The 23,605-nt window shown below is 46.6% G+C and overlaps 1 protein-coding gene across 2 annotated transcripts in view; it reads left to right on the forward strand.

The window, feature by feature from the left end:
- The window catches only part of LOC137425086 (testican-2), a 104,912-nt gene that overhangs the window by 25,001 nt on the left and 56,306 nt on the right, over positions 1-23,605 (forward strand). For both annotated transcript variants that reach the window (XM_068113118.2, XM_068113119.2), the window contains exon 4: positions 22,063-22,180. In XM_068113118.2, coding sequence (XP_067969219.1) covers positions 22,063-22,180 — 118 coding nt within the window. The remainder of the gene's footprint in view (positions 1-22,062; positions 22,181-23,605) is intronic.

Below are 23,605 nucleotides of genomic sequence, written 5' to 3' on the forward strand. Positions count from 1 at the left end.
AATCTCCTCTCCAATCGCTCCTCACTTGCCTCTCCAACACTCCTCACTCTCCAACCCTCGCTCCTCTCCAACACCTCCTCACACTCCTCTCCAATCCCTCACACTCCTCTCCAATCCCTCACACTCCTCTCCAATCCCTCACACTCCGCTCCAATCCCTCACACTCCGCTCCAATCCCTCACACTCCTCTCCAATCCCTCACACTCCTCTCCAATCCCTCGAACTCCTCTCCAATCCCTCACCCTCCTCTCCAATCCCTCACACTCCTCTCCAATCCCTCAAACTCCTCTCCAATCCCTCGCACTCCTCTCCAATCCCTCACACTCCTCTCCAATCCCTCACACTCCTCTCCAATCCCTCGCACTCCTCTCCAATCCCTCACACTCCTCTCCAATCCCTCACACTCCTCTCCAATCCCTCACACTCCTCTCCAATCGCTCACACTCCTCTCCAACCCCTCACCCCTCTCCAACACCTCCTCACACTCCTCTCCAACACCTCCTCACACTCCTCTCCAACACCTCCTCACATTCCTCCCCAATACCTCCTCGCACTCCTCCCCAATACCTCCTCGCACTCCTCTCCAATACCTCCTGGCACTCCTCTCCAATACCTCCTCACACTCCTCTCCAATACCTCCTCACACTCCTCTCCAATACCTCCTCACACTCCTCTCCAATAACTACTCACACTCCTCTCCAATACCTCCTCACACTCCTCGCAAATACTGCCTCACACTCCTCTTAAATACCTCCTCGCACTCCTCTCAAATACCTCCTCGCACTCCTCTCCAATACCTCCTCACACTCCTCTCCAATACCTCCTCACACTCCTCTCCAATACCCGCTCACACTCCTCTCCAATTCCTCCTCGCACTCCTCTCCAATACCTCCTCGTACACCTCTCCAAACCCTCCTCACACTTCTCTCCAATACCTCCTCACACTTCTCTCCAATACCTCCTCACACTCCTCGCCAACCCCTCACACTCCTTGCCAACCCCTCACACTCCTTGCCAACCCCTCACACTCCTCGCCAACCCCTCACACTCCTCGCCAACCCCTCACACTCCTCGCCAACCCCTCACACTCCTCGCCAACCCCTCACACTCCTCGCCAACCCCTCACACTCCTCTCCAACCCCTCACACTCCTCTCCAACCCCTCACACACCTCTCCAACCATTCACACTCCTCTCCAACCATTCACACTCCTCTCCAACCATTCACACTCCTCTCCAATGCCTCACACTCCTCTCCAATCCCTCACACTCCTCTCCAATCCCTCACACTCCTCTCAAATCCCTCACACTCCTCTCAAATCCCTCACTCCTCTCCAATCCCTCACACTCCGCTCCAATCCCTCACACTCCGCTCCAATCCCTCACACTCCTCTCCAATCCCTCACACTCCTCTCCAATCCTTTGCACTCCTCTCCAATCCCTCACTCATCTCCAATCCCTCACACTCCTCTCAAATCCCTCACACTCCTCTCAAATCCCTCACACTCTTCTCCAATCCCTCACACTCCTCTCAAATCCCTCACACTCCTCTCCAATCCCTCGCACTTCTTTCCAATCCCTCACACTCCTCTCCAATCCCTCACACTCCTCTCCAATCCCTCACACTCCTCTCCAATCCCTCACACTCCTCTCCAATCCCTCACTCCTATCCAATCCCTCACACGCCTCTCCAATCCCTCACACTCCTCTCCAATCCTCCACACTCCTCTCCAATCCCTCACACTCCTCTCCAATCCCTCACACTCCTCTCCAATCCCTCACACTCCTCTCAAATCCCTCACACTCCTCTCCAATCCTGCACACTCCTCTCCAATCCTGCACACTCCTCTCCAATCCCGCACACTCTTCTCCAATCCTGCACACTCTTCTCCAAGCCCGCACACTCCTCTCCAATCCCGCACACTCCTCTCAAATCCCGCACACTCCTCTCCAATCCCGCACACTCCTCTCCAATCCCGCACACTCTTCTCCAATCCCACACACTCCTCTCCAATCCCGCACACTCCTCTCCAATCCCTCACACTCCTCTCCAATCCCTCACACTCCTCTCCAATCCCTCACACTCCTCTCCAATCCCTCACACTCCTCTCCAATCCCTCACACTCCTCTCCTCTCAAATCCCTCACACTCGACTTCAATTCCTCATACTCCCCTCCAATCATGCCTCACTCGCCTCTCCAATCGCTCCTCACTCTCCAACTCTTCGCTCCTCTCCAACACCGCCTCACACTCCTTTCCAACACCTCCTCACACTGCTCTCCAACACCTCCTCACACTCCTCTCCAACACCTCCTCACACTCCTCTCCAACACCTCCTCACACTCCTCCCCAATACTTCCTCGCACTCCTCTCCAATACCTCCTCGCACTCCTCTCCAATACCTCCTCGCACTCCTCTCCAATACCTCCTCACACTCCTCTCCAATAACTCCTCACGAATAACTCCTCACACTCCTCTCCAATACCTCCTCACACTCCTCTCCAATATCTCCTCGCACTCCTCTCCAATACCTCCTCACACTCCTCTCCAATACCTCCTCACACTCCTCTCCAATAACTCCTCACACTCCTCTCCAATACCTCCTCGCAAATACCGCCTCGCACTCCTCTCAAATACCTCCTCGCACTCCTCTCAAATACCTCCTCGCACCCCTCTCCAACACCTCCTCGCACTCCTCTCCAATAACTCCTCGCATTCCTCTCCAATACCTCCTCACACTCCTCTCCAATACCTCCTCGCATTCCTCTCCAATACCTCCTCGCACTCCTCTCCAATACCTCCTCGCACTCCTCTCCAATAACTCCTCGCACTCCTCTCCAATAACTCCTCGCATTCCTCTCCAATACCTCCTCGCACTCCTCTCCAATGCCTCCTTGCACTCCGCTCCAATACCTCCTCACACTCCTCTACAACCCCTCACACTCCTCGCCAACCCCTTTTGCCAAACCTATTTAAAGTGTATGCGCACATAACTAATAAAAAAAACGAAGAAATATCTCTCGGTAATTTCCTGAAACATATTGTTACGGTCCGCGGATATGGATGTTGTTTGCCGAGCGAAGGCACCGCGGCCGAACAGTTGTTCCCCGACTCACCCGATTCACCCAGACATTGGCCGTATCGCGCCACCGCTATTCAATCGGGAAAAGACTAAGACGACGAATGCAAAGAGGAAGAAGAAGACGTACAGAAGAGTAACGGGGTTTATTATTATTTACACACACATAAACAAAAAGAGCAGTCACGGGTATTTACAGCGGACATGAAAAAGCAGGTAACACAGTGCAAATTACTAGCTTATACTGACTTAATTACCTACCCAGGACAGCAAGAACAAAACAAACTCACGTACGCAAATGGATGGAAGGGTAGGAATCGTTTGGAGGGATGAGCAGGTGGAATCACAGGGCACAGCGAGCAGGTCCACTCCGGGCGGGAAGCGAGGAGCCGGCAGCTCCTTGTATTCGGCTTTACAGCGCACGCCGGCAGGGTCACTCGGCTGGTTGAAACGGGGCTGGTTGAAGCGGCTCTTTGTCAAAGGCTTTTCGTCTCTCTCACGCAACTCCGGTGCAACTCTGAACTCTCTCCCGGTGGACTGCCGACCCTCTTACGCACCTGGACTCATCTGCCGTATCTCTCGTGTAGCTTTTCCCAGCGATCGTCGCACCCTTCTGTCCAAACCTTCAGCGCGGGTCTGACACGCCCCCCCCGGTTTCGGTACCGCCCCCCCCCCCCCCCCCCGTGCTCTGTTTCGTGACCTTGTATGGTAATCCCACGGGCTTGTCTCCTTATTTGGGCATGGCGCCGACGGCACGCCCCTCGTGGCGAGCCACGGCTTGTTTCCTTATTTGGGCATGGGGCTGAACAGCCCCGCCCTTCGTGGCGCGCCCTGGGCTTGCCTCTCCCGGGCGACCCCGCCCCTCCTGTTCAAACAGAGCACGGAGCACATATTCACTATAGCAGCGAAATGAGAGGGCGTGCACCCCACGCTTGTGAACTGCTTTACCCGCAGATGGAGAGTTTGGCTGGGAAATGGAAGTATTGAAGGGGAGCTATTCTTAATTGATTCAGTGCAATGGAGTATTATTCTAATGGAAGACAAGGCCTTACTCTAAAACACATAATAAGATATAAGCTACTGAACAAGGGTTTTATCGGGTCCTGCAATGTGGTGTTTCATGGAATTAACTACCGGGATGCCCTTTTAACCTTTACACAACTCTGGAGGCAGGAGGGGCCATATCCAACCAATGTTACACAACAATTTACCACAATACAATACACACAATCAAAAAAATACAATCCTCATATCCGCAACACTGCACCCTCCTCCTCTTAGGCACGTCCCGGGCCTATAACTTTATTTAGTGTGACACGTAGGTGTAGTTCCCTCTACTTTTAACCTGACCCTGAGTGCGACAGTTTTAAAACATAAATAAATGTGTCCCGCTGCTCCATTGCACCCTGCCTAACAGACTCACGCCCACAGTTAACCGAATTGCGGAATGGTCTTCAAACTACACACTGACGGTGGGGAGCATTATTTACAATTGACGCTACTTTTATTTACAAAACTAACCCAGGACCTGTAATTGTTCTTTCTGGGGGGGAGACAGTCTGCTCTGCATCAATGCACCATGAAAGCACCCAAAATGCACCAACACACCCTCAAGCACCAATCCGTGCAGTCACCATAGTTCATGAAAATAAAAACAACAACCCCTAACCCTGCAGGTGGTCTCTTGCTCTTCGGCTCCCTCTGCTGGCTATTTACTTTCTTCCAGATGTTGTCTTTTTCCTTTGCTGGCGGCCTATTTGCAAGAAAGTAAAATGCACCCAACGTGTCCCTTTTATTTTCTTTATTTATGGCCCACAGGGCCGACTAGTGTGGTTCACCTGTGGGACATCGGTGCCCTGTGGCCAAGGTCCGCCAGCAAGATTTCGGGCCCTCATGGCCGGTTCCAGCAGAGGGGCCATGCCCCAACCCATGGGGTCCATAAGTGGTGCTCGGCCACTGACATGTGGTCCATAATGTGGTGCATCGATGCAGACAGCTGGTTCTGGGAGTTCCGGGCACACAATGGAGGACTCACGCACGCTCCCCTCGGTGCCCAATGACGCACAGGTCATGTGGGAGACAAAAGGGGGGAAGACAGATGAGCGAGGGGTAAGGTCACAAGGGTACACATCAACAAAGGCAATGCAAGGCGAAATGCGTACGGAGGGCGAAGTGAGAAAGCTCGTCCCTACCGTACGTCACCCCCCCTGTCACCTACACTACCCTTGCCCTTACCCCATATTTACAAAAATCTACACATTTACCAATCCGTCGCTACCGTCACGTCTTCCCCATATTTCCCATACCAAATTCGTCTCCACAATCCCTCTATCCAAAATTTGTCATCACCCAATTCGTCATCAATCCTCATAAGGAGGAAGAGATGGAACATCAAGCACAATGTCACACCCACGTCATGATGCGTCTCACATTCCAAACATTTGCATCAAAAATAATAAAAACATGGCATGGTGTGGAGGTACGTCATCCCAGGTGAGTGGATGCAGATGGTGCAAGGAGATTTTCATCCTAACTACTTTCTAAATGACATTAACACACTTTACACTACCCGGGGTCTTTCCCTGCCAATCCATTGGCCAACTTACCCTATGGGTTCTAAAAACCAATTCCCATTGACCAAACTGTGGTGCTTCTCCATTTTGGGGTCTCACTCCCCCGATTCACCTCCCGGTGCCCTTGCACAATTTCTGGGCTGAGACGTGTAGCTCTCCCAGCAGGTCTACCCACCTGCACACCTCCACCACTGCAGTTGCCACCCGAGCTTACCTAGCTCCTCACCCTAACCTATCTAATTGGGGAAGGCCCCTCCTGGCTCTGTCACCCCTTGGTGCCCTCTGGCACTGGGCTACCCGGGTCCGTCCTCCGGATCCTCGGGCCCCATCCACAACTACCGGCTCCCAGAGCCCCCCTGCGGCCTCACCTGGCCGACATCCTCACAGTGGTGGAGTGCCCAAACCAACTACACACACTAACAGGCTACACGCCCAGCCATTTCCACAACACTAATGCACCCATCCAATCACCATTCTTCCACCACGCACCACAGATGCCAATATCCAACCACAATTTACCTATACCCTCTACCTAACACTTACACTACCCGCCCCGGGTATTCATGATGGGGGTCCATCCTTTCCCCATTCACACCTTCGCACCATCCACTCCACTCCATTGTTTCCACCATACTCACTCCACGACCATCCATTCCAATACTCCATATACTCCACACTACCATTTATTCCATACACCTGTTCCTCATACCTGTTGTTGCACACCTGTGCACTCACACCTGGTGCCACCTGCACCCTCCTCCTCTTCCTGGACCAGTTGGTCAACACAACACACATCACCATCACCATCACTCAAACACTGCTCCATACACCTGTTCAGTTGCACACCTGTGCAATCACACCTGGTCACCATACACTTTTCACAATACACTTCTAAATACACCTCCAACACTCACACAGGCATCATCTAAACTACCTGTTGCCCTGCTAACTTAGTGCTCCCCGTCTTCCCTTTAAACTAAGCACATACCACGTCATTATCATCCACTCTAATCTACCTGCGTCCCCACTACAGGTGTCATTGTCACTAACTAACCTTAACGTTACCTAATGTCATCTTCTAGGGCCCTACACATTATCCAAACCCTCCCGGGCTAGTTTTCACTGCCAAACCCCATAAAACTAGTGCTCCTTTGCCCCCCTCTCTGTGAGGGATGACAGAGTTACCATCCCACCACAGCGGGGCATCTCTCACTATTAATTTTGCTCGTCCAAATCCAACAAATCAAAAATTTGCCAATCATCTGCCAATCACTGTACCATCACCAATCATCACTCTGCCAATCCTTTGCCAATCATCAAATTTTGTTTTTCTAATTTCGGGTCCAGACCACTATCCTCATCATTACAGTCTACTTACTAATGCCTCTCGGTGCGCCAATTCACTTCTACAGCCCGGCTTCGTAAAGCCGAGCAATGAATGCGGGTTGTTTGGTGCCGGCGGCTGGATGCGTCCGGCACTCGGTGCAGGGAAGGACGCTTACCCGGGCCGAGATCCCACGCACCACCTCGGCACGGAGCCATCCCATGGCCCGATCTCGACCTGCCGGAACGCCTCAACAAAAGGGGGTCGCCATGACGACCCTTCCTATCGGGCTGCCCGCTCCACCTAGTGGAGCACGGACGCGGCTGTTCCAAACGCGGCCCAGCGTGGATCACGTACGGCGGTCCTTTCAAACCCGCCGTGGTTCGGATCCCCGCTGGTCCTCGCGGCACGCGAAGCTGCCCGACGCGCACCGAGGGCCCGATTCGGCTAAATGTCGTTCTAACCGCTAACCCGGTTACCGTCGATGCCTCACCTGCATGCTTACACCCCGCAGCCCGTTCCTTGCTCATACATCCAGCTGCTCCCATGCTCCTCGTCATTGCACCTTCTCTTACACACCCAGGTACACTCATTCCGCTCACAGACTTGGTCACACACCTGACCACCGAACACCTTGGCACACATTCGTCGTTTGCACACCTCACCAACACACCTCTTCGCGCCCCCTCCTCGGTCACCTCCTCTGTGACAACCACAGGTGTGCTCTCACTCGCACACCCTACCACGTGCCTCACGACCAATTCCAGTGTGCATTCCCACACACGCTCTACCATTCCAGGTGTGCATCCTTCCATTCCAGGTGTACATCCTCTCTCACCTGTCACAACCAACTCACGCTCCATATCACTCGCACTACTTTCACCACCACTCTTGACAGCGCACTCACCCTTACTCTTGACAGTGCACACTTTCCTCATGCACCTGTCCGTTACACACCTTTCTCACGCACACTCTTCCATTACACCCTCTGTAACACTCACCACAGGTGTGCATTCTCCCTCACTCTTGACAGCGCACTCTTTCCCCATGCGCCTGTCTGTTACACACCTTTCTCGCGCATCCTCTTGCGCACACTCTCCCGTTACTTCCTCCGTAACACTCACCACAGGTGTACACTCTCTCGTTACATCCTCTGTAACACTCACCACACCGCGCTTCCATGTGCCCCCTCGCACACGCGCTTCGACCAACTCACTCGCGACAGCACACTCACTCCTCGGCGCGCACCTTTTCCTCACACACCCCAGAGTCGTACATTCTCGCACACCTCCTCCTTCGCACACCAGACCTGTCGCACACTTCACCAACGGCCTCTCACGAACACCCGGGTCCAAAGCAACCCCCAAGCCGACTGAAGCTTTCCTCACATCATATACATTTCCACGTATATCGCCACTCACCTTGGCACCTCGTCTCTGCACCTCCTTCGCCACCTGCAAACTCTTTATTTGGTTAGCGAGCACATCATCACGATTTGAACACCGACCTTGTACATATTCCATCACCTCCTCCTGTATTTCTCTCTTCGTTCCTGTCCATCTCTTCTTAATTTCACTCACCTCTTCTTCCACTTCCTCTAATTTTTGCTTCACCTCTTTTATTTCCCGGTGCGTCTCCTCAAGTTCGTCCTCTAAGGCTATTTTGACCGTCTCTATGTGCGTCCTCACCTCTCGGTCCTTCGTCTCCATTACCTCTGTCACCTCTTCCAACCTCGTTGTCAGTCCCTCACGTACCATCTGACATTGCCTCTGTGTCGCTATTAAGTCATTTTTAATTTCTTTTTGTGTCACCTTTAACCCTCCTAGTACCGCAGTGTTCCTTTGAACCTGCTCCACTAACTCCGTCTGTCCCTCCGTCAGCTGTTCCACCTCCTCCGTCAGGTCCTCTATGCCCCCTTGTAACCTAGCCGTTCCATTTCTCACCTCTTTCTCTATACGCTTTTCACCTCGCTTTACCTCCTCGCGTACCCCCGAGACCTCCTCACTTACACCTCGTCGTATCTCCTCTTTCATCTCCTCCATCTCTTTTGTAGATGCCACCCTCATCTGTCCCAATTCATCCCTCTGAGCATCCAATTTACTTTCTAACCCGATTTTCACCTCCTCTATCTGGTTCCCCATCTGTTCGATTTCCCGGGCGGATTGCTCCCCTATTGCCCGCAATTTGTCTTCCATCCTATTTTCTAGCCCCATTAACCCATTTTTCACCCCCTCTATCCCATTGTCTAACCCCTCAAATTTCTTGTCTAATCCCTCAAATTTGCTGTCTATCTTCCCAAATTTCTTGTCTAATTCCTCACCGGTACCCCTCGCTTCGTCCCTCATTACCCCCAATTGCTCACTCTGAGCCCTCGCTTTGTTCCTCATTACCCCCAATTGCTCACTCCGAGCCCTCGCTTCATCCCTCATTACCCCCAATTGCTCATTCTGAGCCTCCATCCGGTTCCCCAATTGCTGACTATTAGCCCTCATTTCATCCCTCATTTTGTCCATAAGGGCCCCGATTTGTAGCAACAAAAGGTCCGAATCCAACGGCGGCGCTGCTACGGTCGCGGGCGCGGTTAAATTTTGTGCCGCTACACCCACGTGCGCGAGGACGCCATTTTGTGCGCCTGATACCCCCTCAACCACATCCTCCATATACATTTCCCCGAGGTCCTGGGTCGATTCTACCCCATCTATCTCTCCCACCGGCATCCCGTCGCCTTGACCAGCCATGGCGCGATTTCAAAATTTGTGTTTTGTAAAACAAAAGCAATTTCGGTACTTTGTAATTTTGAGCGCGTTAAACGCTTCAGGTCCGAATCCGACACTCCTGACACCAATTGTTACGGTCCGCGGATATGGATGTTGTTTGCCGAGCGAAGGCACCGCGGCCGAACAGTTGTTCCCCGACTCACCCGATTCACCCAGACGTTGGCCGTATCGCGCCACCGCTATTCAATCGGGAAAAGACTAAGACGACGAATGCAAAGAGGAAGAAGAAGACGTACAGAAGAGTAACGGGGTTTATTATTATTTTACACACACATAAGCAAAAAGAGCAGTCACGGGTATTTACAGCGGACATGAAAAAGCAGGTAACACAGTGCAAATTACTAGCTTATACTGACTTAATTACCTACCCAGGACAGCATGAACAAAACAAACTCACGTACGCAAATGGATGGAAGGGTAGGAATCGTTTGGAGGGATGAGCAGGTGGAATCACAGGGCACAGCGAGCAGGTCCACTCCGGGCGGGAAGCGAGGAGCCGGCAGCTCCTTGTATTCGGCTTTACAGCGCACGCCGGCAGGGTCACTCGGCTGGTTGAAACGGGGCTGGTTGAAGCGGCTCTTTGTCAAAGGCTTTTTGTCTCTCTCACGCAACTCCGGTGCAACTCTGAACTCTCTCCCGGTGGACTGCCGACCCTCTTACGCACCTGGACCCATCTGCCGTATCTCTCGTGTAGCTTTTCCCAGCGATCGTTGCACCCTTCTGTCCAAACCTTCAGCGTGGGTCTGACATGCCCCCCTCGGTTTCGGTACCGCCCTCCCCCCCGTGCTCTGTTTCGTGACCTTGTATGGTAATCCCACGGGCTTGTCTCCTTATTTGGGCATGGCGCCGACGGCACGCCCCTCGTGGCGAGCCACGGCTTGTTTCCTTATTTGGGCATGGGGCTGAACAGCCCCGCCCTTCGTGGCGCGCCCTGGGCTTGCCTCTGCCGGGCGACCCCGCCCCTCCTGTTCAAACAGAGCACGGAGCACATATTCACTATAGCAGCGAAATGAGAGGGCGTGCACCCCACGCTTGTGAACTGCTTTACCCGCAGATGGAGAGTTTGGCTGGAAAATGGAAGTATTGAAGGGGAGCTATTCTTAATTGATTCGGTGCAATGGAGTATCTATCTATAATTCCAGTAATCTCTGTGTGTGTGTGTTTGTCTGTGTGTTTGTCTGTGTGTTTGTCTGTGTGTTTGTCTGTGACCGCCGTTTCTCGACAACCACGGGTCCGATATACTTTAAACTTGCCAGGTATATTGCTGGGGACCCGAGGATGTGCCTTTTCAAGGTTTCATATTAATCGGAGAAGTAGTTACCGAGCTATGTCCAAAAAACGATTCAACCAATCAGAGAGCAGCGAGCTATCACGTGTGCCAAACGTGCCGAACAGACTCTGCCTCGGACGGCACATTTGAGAGCGTATTCATTTATTTCACGTTGGCAAACTATGTTGGCGCTATGTTGGCGTTAAACTATGTTTTAAAACTAATTAAAACTAATTTGCGATTCATCGTAACTGCGATATGCGACCTTCCGGACAGTCAAATGAGGACGTCACTTCCGGACTTACGGATAGTCATAGTGACGACGTACTGATGCTGAACGTGGCGAGCAGACGCTGCCTCAGACGGCACATTTGAGAGCGTATTCATTTATTTGACGTTGCAATCTGTGTTGATTGTTGTAAGGTACGATCGATTGTAGTACACGTTTATAATAACTCTGCCGATACAGGCCCGATTAACTGCAGCGCCATCCGAGCTGCGGCGTCGGGACGATACATTCATTGTACGGTCACATCACGCACTTACGGGCACGCCCATGGGCCCATGGGCACGCCCATGCATGCATGGGCGAAGACATTTTTTTTTTTTTTTTTTGGCAAGGAACGGGCACCCACGTACGGGCACGTCCTAGTTATTCTAATGGAAGACAAGGCCTTACTCTAAAACACATAATAAGATATAAGCTACTGAACAAGGGTTTTATCGGGTCCTGCAATGTGGTGTTTCATGGAATTAACTACCGGGACGCCCTTTTTACCTTTACACAACTCTGGAGGCAGGAGGGGCCATATCCAACCAATGTTACACAACAATTTACCACAATACAATACACACAATCAAAAAAATACAATCCTCATATCCGCAACAATATTTTACTTCCGGATAATAATGTTGAATTGAATAAGAAAGAACAAAGATATATTTATCGTTTTTGTGCCGACTCTCATAAAACGTAAAAGTAATATATTGTTACCGTTCGCGGATTAGGATGTTATTTACTGAGCGGTGGTATTGCCGCGACCTAACAATTCCCCCGATTCTTCCCCAACTCACCCGATTCACCCAGACGTTGGCCAAATCGCGCTATGCCAAATCAATGATAGAAAGGACACGACGACTGGGAAAGAGGAAACGACGCAAGGGGTACAGTTCTTAAGACCTCCGGAGGAGGGTATAATTACAGTGGTGGAGAAAAGGGGTAGATTACAAGGCAGTGAGGTAAAGACACAGAAGAGATGGGCACTTAATTACCGTCTTATCTTAACCCAGACAGACCACAGACAAACGGAACAAGGCAGACTTACACAGGGATTGATGGCAGGAAGGGACAGGTAGGTCGATAGCACAAGGTGCACCTTGGCTCGGGGACAGGATAAAGCACGGTCCAGAAGATGCGGGGAGGCCTCACAGCGCTCGGAGGTGGTCTTGCTTGCTCCAAGCTCAGCGCGCATCTGACGTCACCTCCCCTCACTGCGCATGCTCAGCGGGGAGTGACACGCCCTCGGCTGGTTGGTTCCGCCCCACTGGGGCCGGTCCGCCGCTTCCATTGGGTGCGGGGGTTACCGGGCTCCGCCCTTGACGAGGAGCTGACAGGGAGCCCCTATTTGGTAACCCCGTCGAGCACATGTTTGATGGCGGCTCGTTGGGAAGGCCTGGTGCCCTCCCAACACCCCCTACCAACCAAGCCGGAGTGAGGACGCGCACTTCCTGCGCTCGTTGTTGTTGTTGTTGTTGTTGTTGTTGTTGTTGTTGTTGAACTGTGAGGAAGAGCTGCGGGGAGGTATTGGGAGGTCCTAAACTTCCTAACGGTGCCATACAATCACATTCTGGTGCAACGAAGGGTCAGAATTAATGGAAACGAGTCCTTAACTGACATAGACTAAGAATAACTAGCAAGATGGCCTATAGTTGTCTTACATGAGATGCGGTGAACCTGGGCACGACATTTAATGGGGGAAATAGGGGGAGGTCGGGTCTACAGAGTGTTGTTTACAGAAAATGGGACTAGGGAATGGGGGATTGGGGATAGTTGGGAAGTATTGAGGAAATAGGGGAATATTTACAAGCGGATATGGATGGATGCAAATCCCATATCCGCAACAATATCTTAACGAAAAGAAAAAGCGAATTTTTAATATATGTCGGCATTTTCCCCGACTGTTATTTTAGGCGGTGTATTTTTGTGTATCATCGTGGCGCGATTTTTATAAATATATCTCGGCAATTTCCCGTGCGTGCGTGAATGTTCTCAATTATTTCTGACACCGAGTCTAAAACCATCGATAAAAATTAAATCATTCGATAAAATGGGCGTTTAGTTTACAGGCCTTTGAGAAATCATTTCGTTCTATAAACGGAAACTTTCTTGGGATTCTCTTCCCGTTTTTTTTCAACCGAGTCTAACACTATGTTAGCGACTGTTAAAAATGAAATGATATATCGAATTAGAATTGAAATAAACCTGTGTGAGAGAGAAAGACAGCACGGGCCTAACTAAACAGGCCTCAAAGCTATTCGAGTTAATAAAATGGTGGATATTTGTTTACATGAAGCCTCTCCAAGAATGGGTGGAGCTGCTCTGCAAACGGACTAAGCCACACCCCCGGACAGACGTCGAACAGAATCACCTTCGCCTATTATAATATAGATAGACTAGCGGGGTCACCCGTGGGAATCCCACGGGCATGGATGTGTGTGACATTTCGACATATTGAGTTAGATGCTGCACCTGCACATTCAGTTATATAAAATGGTTACTGGCAGTTGATCACATCCACAAATGATGTAATCCACACAATTTATGTACTTTACATAACGTTAATAGGAATACATGCCCGTGTAGATGGGAAATACAGTTTGTTTGAAATAAATCACAAATACCAGAAGAAAGTTTTTTAAATTTAGAACTATTCTCACTCAGAGTTAAACATCACTGTAATATTATGCGGTTGCTTCAACGTTTTCGGTGAATTATATGTCATTCCCATCTACACGGGCATGTATTCCTATTAACGTTATGTAAAGTACATAAATTGTGTGGATTACATCATTTGTGGATGTGCTCATTTGCCAGTAACCATTTTATATAACTGAATGTGCAGGCGCAGCTTCTAACTCAATATGTCGAAATGTCACACACATCCATGCCCGTGGGATTCCCACCCGTGGGAATCCCACGAGCATGGATGTGTGACGAATTTTAAATATATGTCGACTGTTATTTTAGGCGGTGTATTTTCGTTTATCATCATGGGATTTATCCCATCATCCCATCATGGGATAAACGTTTATCCCATCATGGGATAAACGAAAATACACCGCCTAAAATAACAGTCGACATATATTTAAAATTCGTCACACACATCCATGCCCGTGGGATTCCCACGGGTGGGAATCCCACGGGCATGGATGTGTGTGACATTTCGACATATTGAGTTAGATGCTGCGCCTTTAAAAAAAAAAAATTTTTTAAAAATATATCTCTGCATTTTCCTCTCCAATACCTCCTCACACTTTACACACACACCGGCCCATGTTTACATATATACACACACACACACACACATATACACCCACACACATATACACATACACACACACATACATCGACACACATGCACACACACACACACACACACACACACACACACACGTACAGACAGATATACACATATGTATCCACATATACACATATATGCACATTATACACATATATACATCTCCACACACACACACACACACACACACACACACACACACACACACACACACACACACACACACACACACACACACACAAAAACAGACACACACACACGTACAGACACATATACACACATACACACACACACAGACGTATATATACACACACAACAACAACATGCATTTTAAGGCCATTTTCCCTGCAAGAACGGGGGTTAGCCTACATACACATACACACACATATATACACACACACACATATGCACGCGCACGCGCACACACACACACACACACACACACACACACACACACACACACACACACGTACACACACACACGTACACATGTCCCACACGTATATATCCCACCTCCCACATGTATAAACATGTTTAAAGTGTACGTGCCCTTCGCCCCTCCCCCGCCCGACAACGCTGGGTACTTCTGCTGGTAACTAATAAAATAAAAACGAAGAAATATCTCTCGGTTTCATGAAACTCAGTGGAATTGGATGAAATTCGCTCGGTGAATTCACCCGGTGTATTCGGTTCGGCTCGGTTCACTCGGTTTAAAGAAAAAGCGATAATGTCGACATGTTGCTGTCTGTGTCATGTTGGGCGGTGTATGATACTTGTTGGCTGTTGGGCGGTGTTGGGCAGTGATATGGTGTATTTTTAAAAATATATCTCTGCATTTTCCCGCGACACCGAGTCGTTCTTCATCGACTGTGTCATTCATTTTGGAAATGGAAGTTTCCACGCAACGCATGAATTGTCACGAGTCAAGAGGAAGTGTCTCGTAATCATCAAATGACAAATATATTACATTGTGAAAATTAAAGATTTCAAATAAACCTATTTAAAGTGTATGCGCAAATAACTAATAAATAAAGAAACGAAGAAATATCTCTCGGTAATTTCCTGAACCATATTTTACTTCCGGCTAATAATGTTGAATGAAATAAAACCGAAGAAATATATGTCGTTTTGTGACGACTGTCATCAAAAGTAAACGGTGAATTCACTCGGTTTATTCGGTTCGGCTCGGTTCACTCGGTTTAAAGAAAAAGCGATAATGTCGACATGTTGCCGTCTGTCATGTTGGGCGGTGTATGATACATGTTGGGCGGTGTATGATACATATTGGGCGGTTGTTGGCGGTTGGTCGGTGGGCGGTGATATGGTGTATTTTTAAAAATATATCTCTGCATTTTCCCGCGTTGCTGACACCGAGTCCAAAACCATGGATAAAAATGAAATCAGATGGTGAGTTAGATTGGAGATAAAGGCGTGAGAGAGACTCAATGGCCATGAAGTTACAGGCCTTTGAGAATTCATTTCGTTCTATAAACGGCAACTTTCATCGGATTTTCTTCCCGTTTTTTTTCAACCGAGTCTAAAACTATGTTAGCGACTGTGAAAAATGAAATGATATATCGAATTTGATTTGAAATAAAACTGGGAGAGAGAGCAAGACACCACGGGCCTACAAAACAGGCCTCAAAGCTATGCGAGTTAATAAAATGGTGGATATTTGTTTATATGAAGCGAAGCCTCTCCCAGAATGGGTGGAGCTATGGGTGGAGCTACTCTGCAAACCGAGTAAGCCACACCCCGGACAGACGCCCAACAGACAGACAGACAGAATCATCTACGGCTATTATAATATAGATGGTCATGCACGGTTCACTAGTCAAAGGGATTCCAGGATTTCACAAATAAACCTTCCAACATACAAATTTAGAACCATTCCCAACACAGTTAATTAGGTGATTCACCTATTATGTACGCAAGTTTCCATTACCAACGTATATCCATTTGATACTTTCCTCCAGTTCAGAATGCAATTCCACTTGGCATTATAATCTTGCAAACGGTCTGTGTTCAGAGTTAAATGCTTAAACATTCAACATACAGTTAGTGACATGACTTAGGACACAAATGGGAATCTTCAATCAGGCCTCTTTGTCATTGCTACAGACATTATTGAAGTTATTGCATTGTTCTTCATTATTCGTTTGCAAGGAGGATGTCTGTGTCATTGAGGGTGAGAAACACCTGGAGTGCATCAGGGAACACACTGTAGTGCACCTGATTGAAGCACGTTCATCCCCTTTGGAGGTCCGGCAGTTTCAAGTATGGCCGTGTATGCTGGCGAATCACCCAAGGTGCTGTCAAAGTGATGCCGTGTTAACAACCCACCATGAGATGTGCCCTGCTTCCTGCTATTCAAACTCGGACCTTGCGCTAGGGACCCCCAATCCAAGTTCAAGAAGGGAACACTCTCGCACAGTAGCATATTCCCAAGCCAGCTTTCACACTATGGGAGCTGATCACAAAGAGAAGACACATTTCCATTCCCAGACCTGGACTCGTTACAAAGAGCAAGCGTCATGTAGCATTCGCATTGGCTTTGTTTTATTCAATGATGTCATGAGACAGCATTTTTCTCCAGCCTCAATCGCTGGGAAAAATCCCCAAAATAATTCTTTCGTCATTGCAGCCATTGTGGTGCAGCAGCTGCAGAGCGAATAAATGTGGCCCTTATGAGCCTTTTATCATCCCTCTCTTCAACTAAGCAAACAGACAGGGCAAGCAAAAAGACAGCGGCTGTTTCTTTGGATTACGAAAACAAGATGGAGGAAAAATCCTGAATCTTGTCCGTAATCCAAACGGGAGGGGGGAAATCCAAAGGGAAACAGATGAATATACTGTGTTGATGAAAGTTACTGTCACAGTAAAATATGCGGATATATAAACTAGTGCAGAACAAATATTCTACACATACATAAGAACAGAAAACGTAATCCAAGCTTATTTTTCATGCTAGACATTCTGGAGCAGTCACAGATCCACCATTCGGGTTTACAGAGCTATAAACAACTATCGGGGATGCCTCTTCACGGTGGTTGTACCTCCCAGTGCAAGTCGGGAGCCAAATCTTCCCCATTCTTTCCTGCTGCCTTTTTCCTCTTTTGTCTGTCTGTCTGTCTGTCTGTCTGTCTCTCTCTCTCTCTCTCTCTCTCTCTCTCTCTCTCTCTCTCTCTCTTTCTCTAACTCCGTCGTGGCCCTGGCTTCATGAAGGCGTGGGTACAGCATCCTGTATGTGGGGGATCTCTGGGTCGCTCCTGGGAGACCGATCGGCTGTCTCTGTGACGCAGGTTTGTTTGGGGGAATTGTCTGGGGCTATACAACAACGACAACGACAACAGCAACAGACTTAAAACCCCACCTCGTTTTGTAAACTTAAAAGATTAAAACCCAACCCTTCCCCCTCCATTCACTTCTCCTCCCCACACCCAGATCCCACTTCATCAAAAACTCTACAGAGCAGATAAAGTGATCACATGACAAACCACATCAAGATACCCACCCGCATGTATTAACTTTCATTTCATTATGATCCGTGTATTCGAGACAGAATGCGTAAACCGTTTTCAATACCATCAGATAACTTGCATCTAGTAAACGCATCTCCCACGCTTCCACCTTCGTGGCTTTTTCTCCCCAAATTCTGCTTCGTTTTTTAAATGCACTTTAAGATTTCAGAATTTCTCATTCAGACCTGCTTATTTGCTATAATAAGGATCTAATTCCCAATGAGTGTGGTTTTATCAGTCATTTTATCAATCCACACAAATGCAGAATACCGTTGATGGCATGATTATGTCGAGGCCATGATTACGGAACCTAATTATTCTTCAATACATTTTGTGCAATTCGATTATGTGTGTTTTCACACAATTCACTAAATCCACGAGGAGGTTTCCCAAAGATACATAAAACTAAAATGATCATGCTGAACTCATCCGTCACAATTATGCTTGCTTACTTATGTCCTTATAATTCTTTTTTTTGTTGTTGTTGTTGTATACAAGATCGAGGCTCGTGTAAGAGCAAAAAAAAACAAACGGACACATAAGACGAAATTATGTTTTTAACGTTTTATGATTTAAATTTATTATGTTTTATGTAACGTTAATTATTAGCCTAGTGCTGGCTTAGCGGTTAGGGTGCTGGCTTGGGATCCTAGGATCCTGGGTTTGAATCCCGGTCGATCGCTGAATTAACACCAGGGGGGTTGACTCAGCCTGTCATCCTTCCGAGGTCAGCAAATTGAGTACCAGCTCACTGGTAATTCCCTGTGTGTCGCAAGAGGCGACCAACACGGTTGGTGGCAGGAAGGGCATCCGGCCATAAAACATTGCTTCAAAAAGGGGACCGAAAAACAACAACAACCACAGTTCCCGAAAAAGGCCAACCCCCGCTTGCGGGGAAAAATGGCCTCTAAAGGTGTTGTTTTTTTTTTTCTCCTTTTTTTGTATACATAATCGAGGCTCGTGAAAGAGCTAACATTTATCACACAAACAAATCAAACAGACAAACAAACAAAGTGTATAAAAAGGGGAGCGGTAGACAAGATGCGGAGAGAAGGGGAAGCACATAAACACAACATTTGTGAGGGACATCGGGAATGTGTGGGAGGGAGAGGGCTTGGGGGGAGGCGGCGTGGGAAGGGGTGGGGGGGGGGGTGGGAGAAGTATAAACACAAGGACACCAAGGACTTCCAGGAAAGAAGTTGGTATTTCAAAAAAGAGGATTTGTTGTGAAATTAGCGGGGTAGAACAGATCAAGGTTTTGGATGGGGGAATATAAGAGATGGTGGTGGACAGCTGTTTTAAAGACCTGGAGGGAGGAGTGGGATTGAAGGGAGTGGGGGAGTTTGTTCCAGAGGCGGGAGAAAAGAGGAATGAAAGAGTGAAGGTGAGCAGAGAGTCTTGATTTTGGCAGTTTAACCATAAGAGGGTTGCAGGCAGATCTTGTGCGACCTTTAGGAATATTTGGGGGACAGAGCCCAGAGAGAGCTGGAGGAGCAAGGCCGGAGAGGAGTCGGTAGAAGACAGAAAGACCACCAACCTGCCTGCGGTGAGTACGTGAAAGGCCCTCAGAGGTAGCTTCATCACGGGAGATTCTTATGATTCTGAACGCTTTGGTTTCAACAGCGTGAAGACGAGCTAGGTGTGAGGCAGGAGCACCAGCCCAGAGGGGAGAGCAGTATTCCATTGAGCTGCGGATGAAAGCCTTGTATGTGGTGAGGAGCTCAGGTGTGCCAAGGAAGGACTTCGCACGACGGAGGATGCCCAGTCGGCGACTGGCTTTGGAGGCCAGATTTGAAATGTGGTTTTCCCAGGAAAGATCATGGCAGATAGTGAGACCCAAAAGCTTGAGTGACAGAACTTCTTGGAGAGGATTATTCAGAAAGTGGATGGGAGGGTTGTCCAGTCGGTCTTTTCGGAGAGACATCGTATAACATTTATATAACATTGTTACCTCTGGCCCTTGCATCACTGTTGGGTGGTGGGAGTGTGGGGGTGACAGATGACCAACTAAACTAATTGCGACAATGACAAACCTCAGATATGACACAATGATTCGTAGTACATTATTGCAAGTTTTGTGATCCTTGAAATTCTAAATTATGATATTCCAAAATTATTATTACAAGCTGTTATCCCAAAAGTCTAAAACAAATTGTCATCATGACAAATTGTCAACATGACAAATTACAAATTGTCATAATGTCAGCTATTACAAATTGTCATAATGACAAAATAGAAATTGTCATAATGACAAATTACAAATTGTCAAATGTCAGCTATTACAAATTGTCATAATGTCAGCTATTACAAATTGTCATGACAAATTACAAATTATCATAATGTCAGCTCTTACAAATTGTCATAATGTCAGCTATTACAAATTGTCATGATGTCAGCTATTACAAATTGTCATAATGTCAGCTATTACAAATTGTCATAATGTCAGCTATTACAAATTGTCATAATGTCAGCTATTACAAATTGTCATAATGTCAGCTATTACAAATTGTCATAATGTCAGCTATTACAAATTGTCATAATGTCAGCTATTACAAATTGTCATAATGACAAATTACAAATTGTCATAATGTCAGCTATTACAAATTGTCATAATGTCAGCTATTACAAATTGTCATTATGACAAATTACAAATTGTCATAATGTCAGCTCTTACAAATTGTCATAATGTCAGCTATTACAAATTGTCATAATGTCAGCTATTACAAAATGTCATAATGTCAGCTATTACAAATTGTTATAATGTCAGCTATTACAAATTGTCATAATGTCAGCTATTACAAATTGTCATAATGTCATCTATTACAAATTGTCATAATGTCAGCTATTACAAATTGTCATAATGTCAGCTATTACAAATTGTCATAATGTCAGGTATTACAAATTGTCATGATGTCAGCTATTCCAAATTGTCATAATGTCAGGTATTACAAATTGTCATAATGACAAATTACAAATTGTCATAATGTCAGCTATTACAAATTGTTATAATGTCAGCTATTACAAATTGTCATAATGTCAGCTATTACAAATTGTCATAATGTCAGCTATTACAAATTGTCATAATGTCAGCTGTTACAAATTGTCATAATGTCAGCTATTACAAATTGCCATAATGTCAGCTATTACAAATTGTCATAATGTCAGCTGTTACAAATTGTTATAATGTCAGCTATTACAAATTGTCATAATGTCAGCTATTACAAATTGTCAAAATGTCAGCTATTACCAATTGTCATAATGTCAGCTGTTACAAATTGTCATAATGTCAGCTATTACAAATTGTCATAATGTCAGGTATTACAAATTGTCATGATGTCAGCTATTCCAAATTGTCATAATGTCAGGTATTACAAATTGTCATAATGACAAATTACAAATTGTCATAATGTCAGCTATTACAAATTGTTATAATGTCAGCTATTACAAATTGTCATAATGTCAGCTATTACAAATTGTCATAATGTCAGCTATTACAAATTGTCATAATGTCAGCTATTACAAATTGTCATAATGTCAGCTATTACAAATTGCCATAATGTCAGCTATTACAAAACTTTTGTCATAATAGAAGCTTGGTAACATTATTATCACATGCTGAACTCTGTATTACAATGTATTTAGTCATTATCACAAAAGTTTGTAATAATATTACGAATCTTTGTGATGTTTTTACAAATCATTTGTAATAATTTTTCAAGAGTTAGTATAAGTACCCCCTACCCCTCCACCCGCATTATACCCTTCATTACCCACTCCACACTAAGTTTTTCTCCAGTCACTGCCCCCCATCCACAACCACACCCTTTTTGTTTCCTCGATCCATGTCTACTCCAAGGATAATTGCACTACTAGTTCGTGGAGTTGTGTTCCTTAGAATGTTAACACAGCGCATCATTTCCTGTTCATGGATGTTATTTTCAGTGCAAGTTGCAACACCAAGCCTGTCTCATGAGGAAAGCCCTGGCCGTGCAGTGCTTGGGCCATTGTCCATGTGCAGAGGCATCCAGGAATACCAAAGATTCAACCCCAAAGCGTCAAGGTAAGGCCTCAAAATTATTTAGCACTAGGAATCGAGAATAAAAAGAAACTGCATCATAAAACAAATGAGTGGTCTAAAATTAAAAGTGCGCATTTGGACTTTTTCACTTTTTTTGCAAATACAGTGTATCCACAACAATAATAGCTATTTTATGGCAAATACCTTGTCACTAAACATCACAACTGTAAACTGTGATGTTAATTTGCAATATTTTGCCAGAAGGTAGCCTTTCCCCCTTTTCCTGCCTTTTCTCTTTCACCCTCCCCCACAATGGCTTAACAATACCTTTTCTCTTCTCTTTCCACTCTTCCACTCCTACGCCCCTTTCCTCCTTCACCTCTCCTCGCACATCCGTCACATTCTCGCACATCCGTCCCATCCATCATGTTTTATTGCATAACAGCATTTTTAAAATTTATTTTCTCGGCAACCGTTGGTCCAATTGACACTAAATTTTGCCATAGGAGCGCCTCTGCCTGTATATTTTTTTTATTCATAATTATGATGTCGTACGTCACGTGGTACGGACGCCATTTTGGAAAAACGTTACACCTCTATATCTCCGAAACCGCTCAATGGAAAAAATTGAAACAAGGCTCATTGTAAAGAACTCCCCATGGGGAATAAGGTATGTTGATGATGATGTCATCGGTGCCTTCATTATGATGCCATATTTCGACAAGTACAACGCTTGATCTGATCAGTATGAAAAAAATATTTCTCTGCAATTGTTAGTCTGATGGACACGAAATTTTGACCATAAATGATGTCATCGTCATTTTAACGTCATAAATGACGCCTTGCGGTATAATTGTTTAATAATAATTATCACGTCATAGATCACGTGGTACAGGCACCATCTTGGAAAAATCGAAAAGCTTTGCACCTCTATATCTCCAAAACCACTCCTGGAAAAAATTGAAACATGGATCATTGTAAAGAACTCCACATGGGGAATAAGTGTTGTTAACGATGACGTCATTGGCGCCTTAATTATGACATCATAATTTGACAGGGGCAATGCTTAGTCTGATCAGTTTGAAATTTATTGAGCATGATCTATGCAACAATTATATTAGAGAATGTAAATTAAATTTACGATGTCATCGCTCACGTGGTCTGGCAGCCATATTGGATCAAAGAAGAAAAAAAACCCTTTAAAAACAGAAGAGTTGGCTCGCACCAAGTTGACTGTGCAGGGTAAGTATTCTATGAATACCATCTAGTTTATGTATGGAACAAAAAATAACTGATTATATATCCCAATATCCCATAGCATAGTGGATCAAAAATGTATTTATAATAGTGCTGATCATGATAGAGCTATGTCTATAACTCCAAAAATGTGTTGATATTGCTCTTCTTAACTATAATGGAACATCAAAAAACATAACTATTGGCTAAGAAAGGATGAAGAAAAATACC

This window comes from Myxine glutinosa, chromosome 4 (genome assembly GCF_964187855.1).
Source record: "Myxine glutinosa chromosome 4, kmMyxGlut1.1, whole genome shotgun sequence".
NCBI classification, from domain to species: Eukaryota; Metazoa; Chordata; class Myxini; order Myxiniformes; family Myxinidae; genus Myxine; species Myxine glutinosa.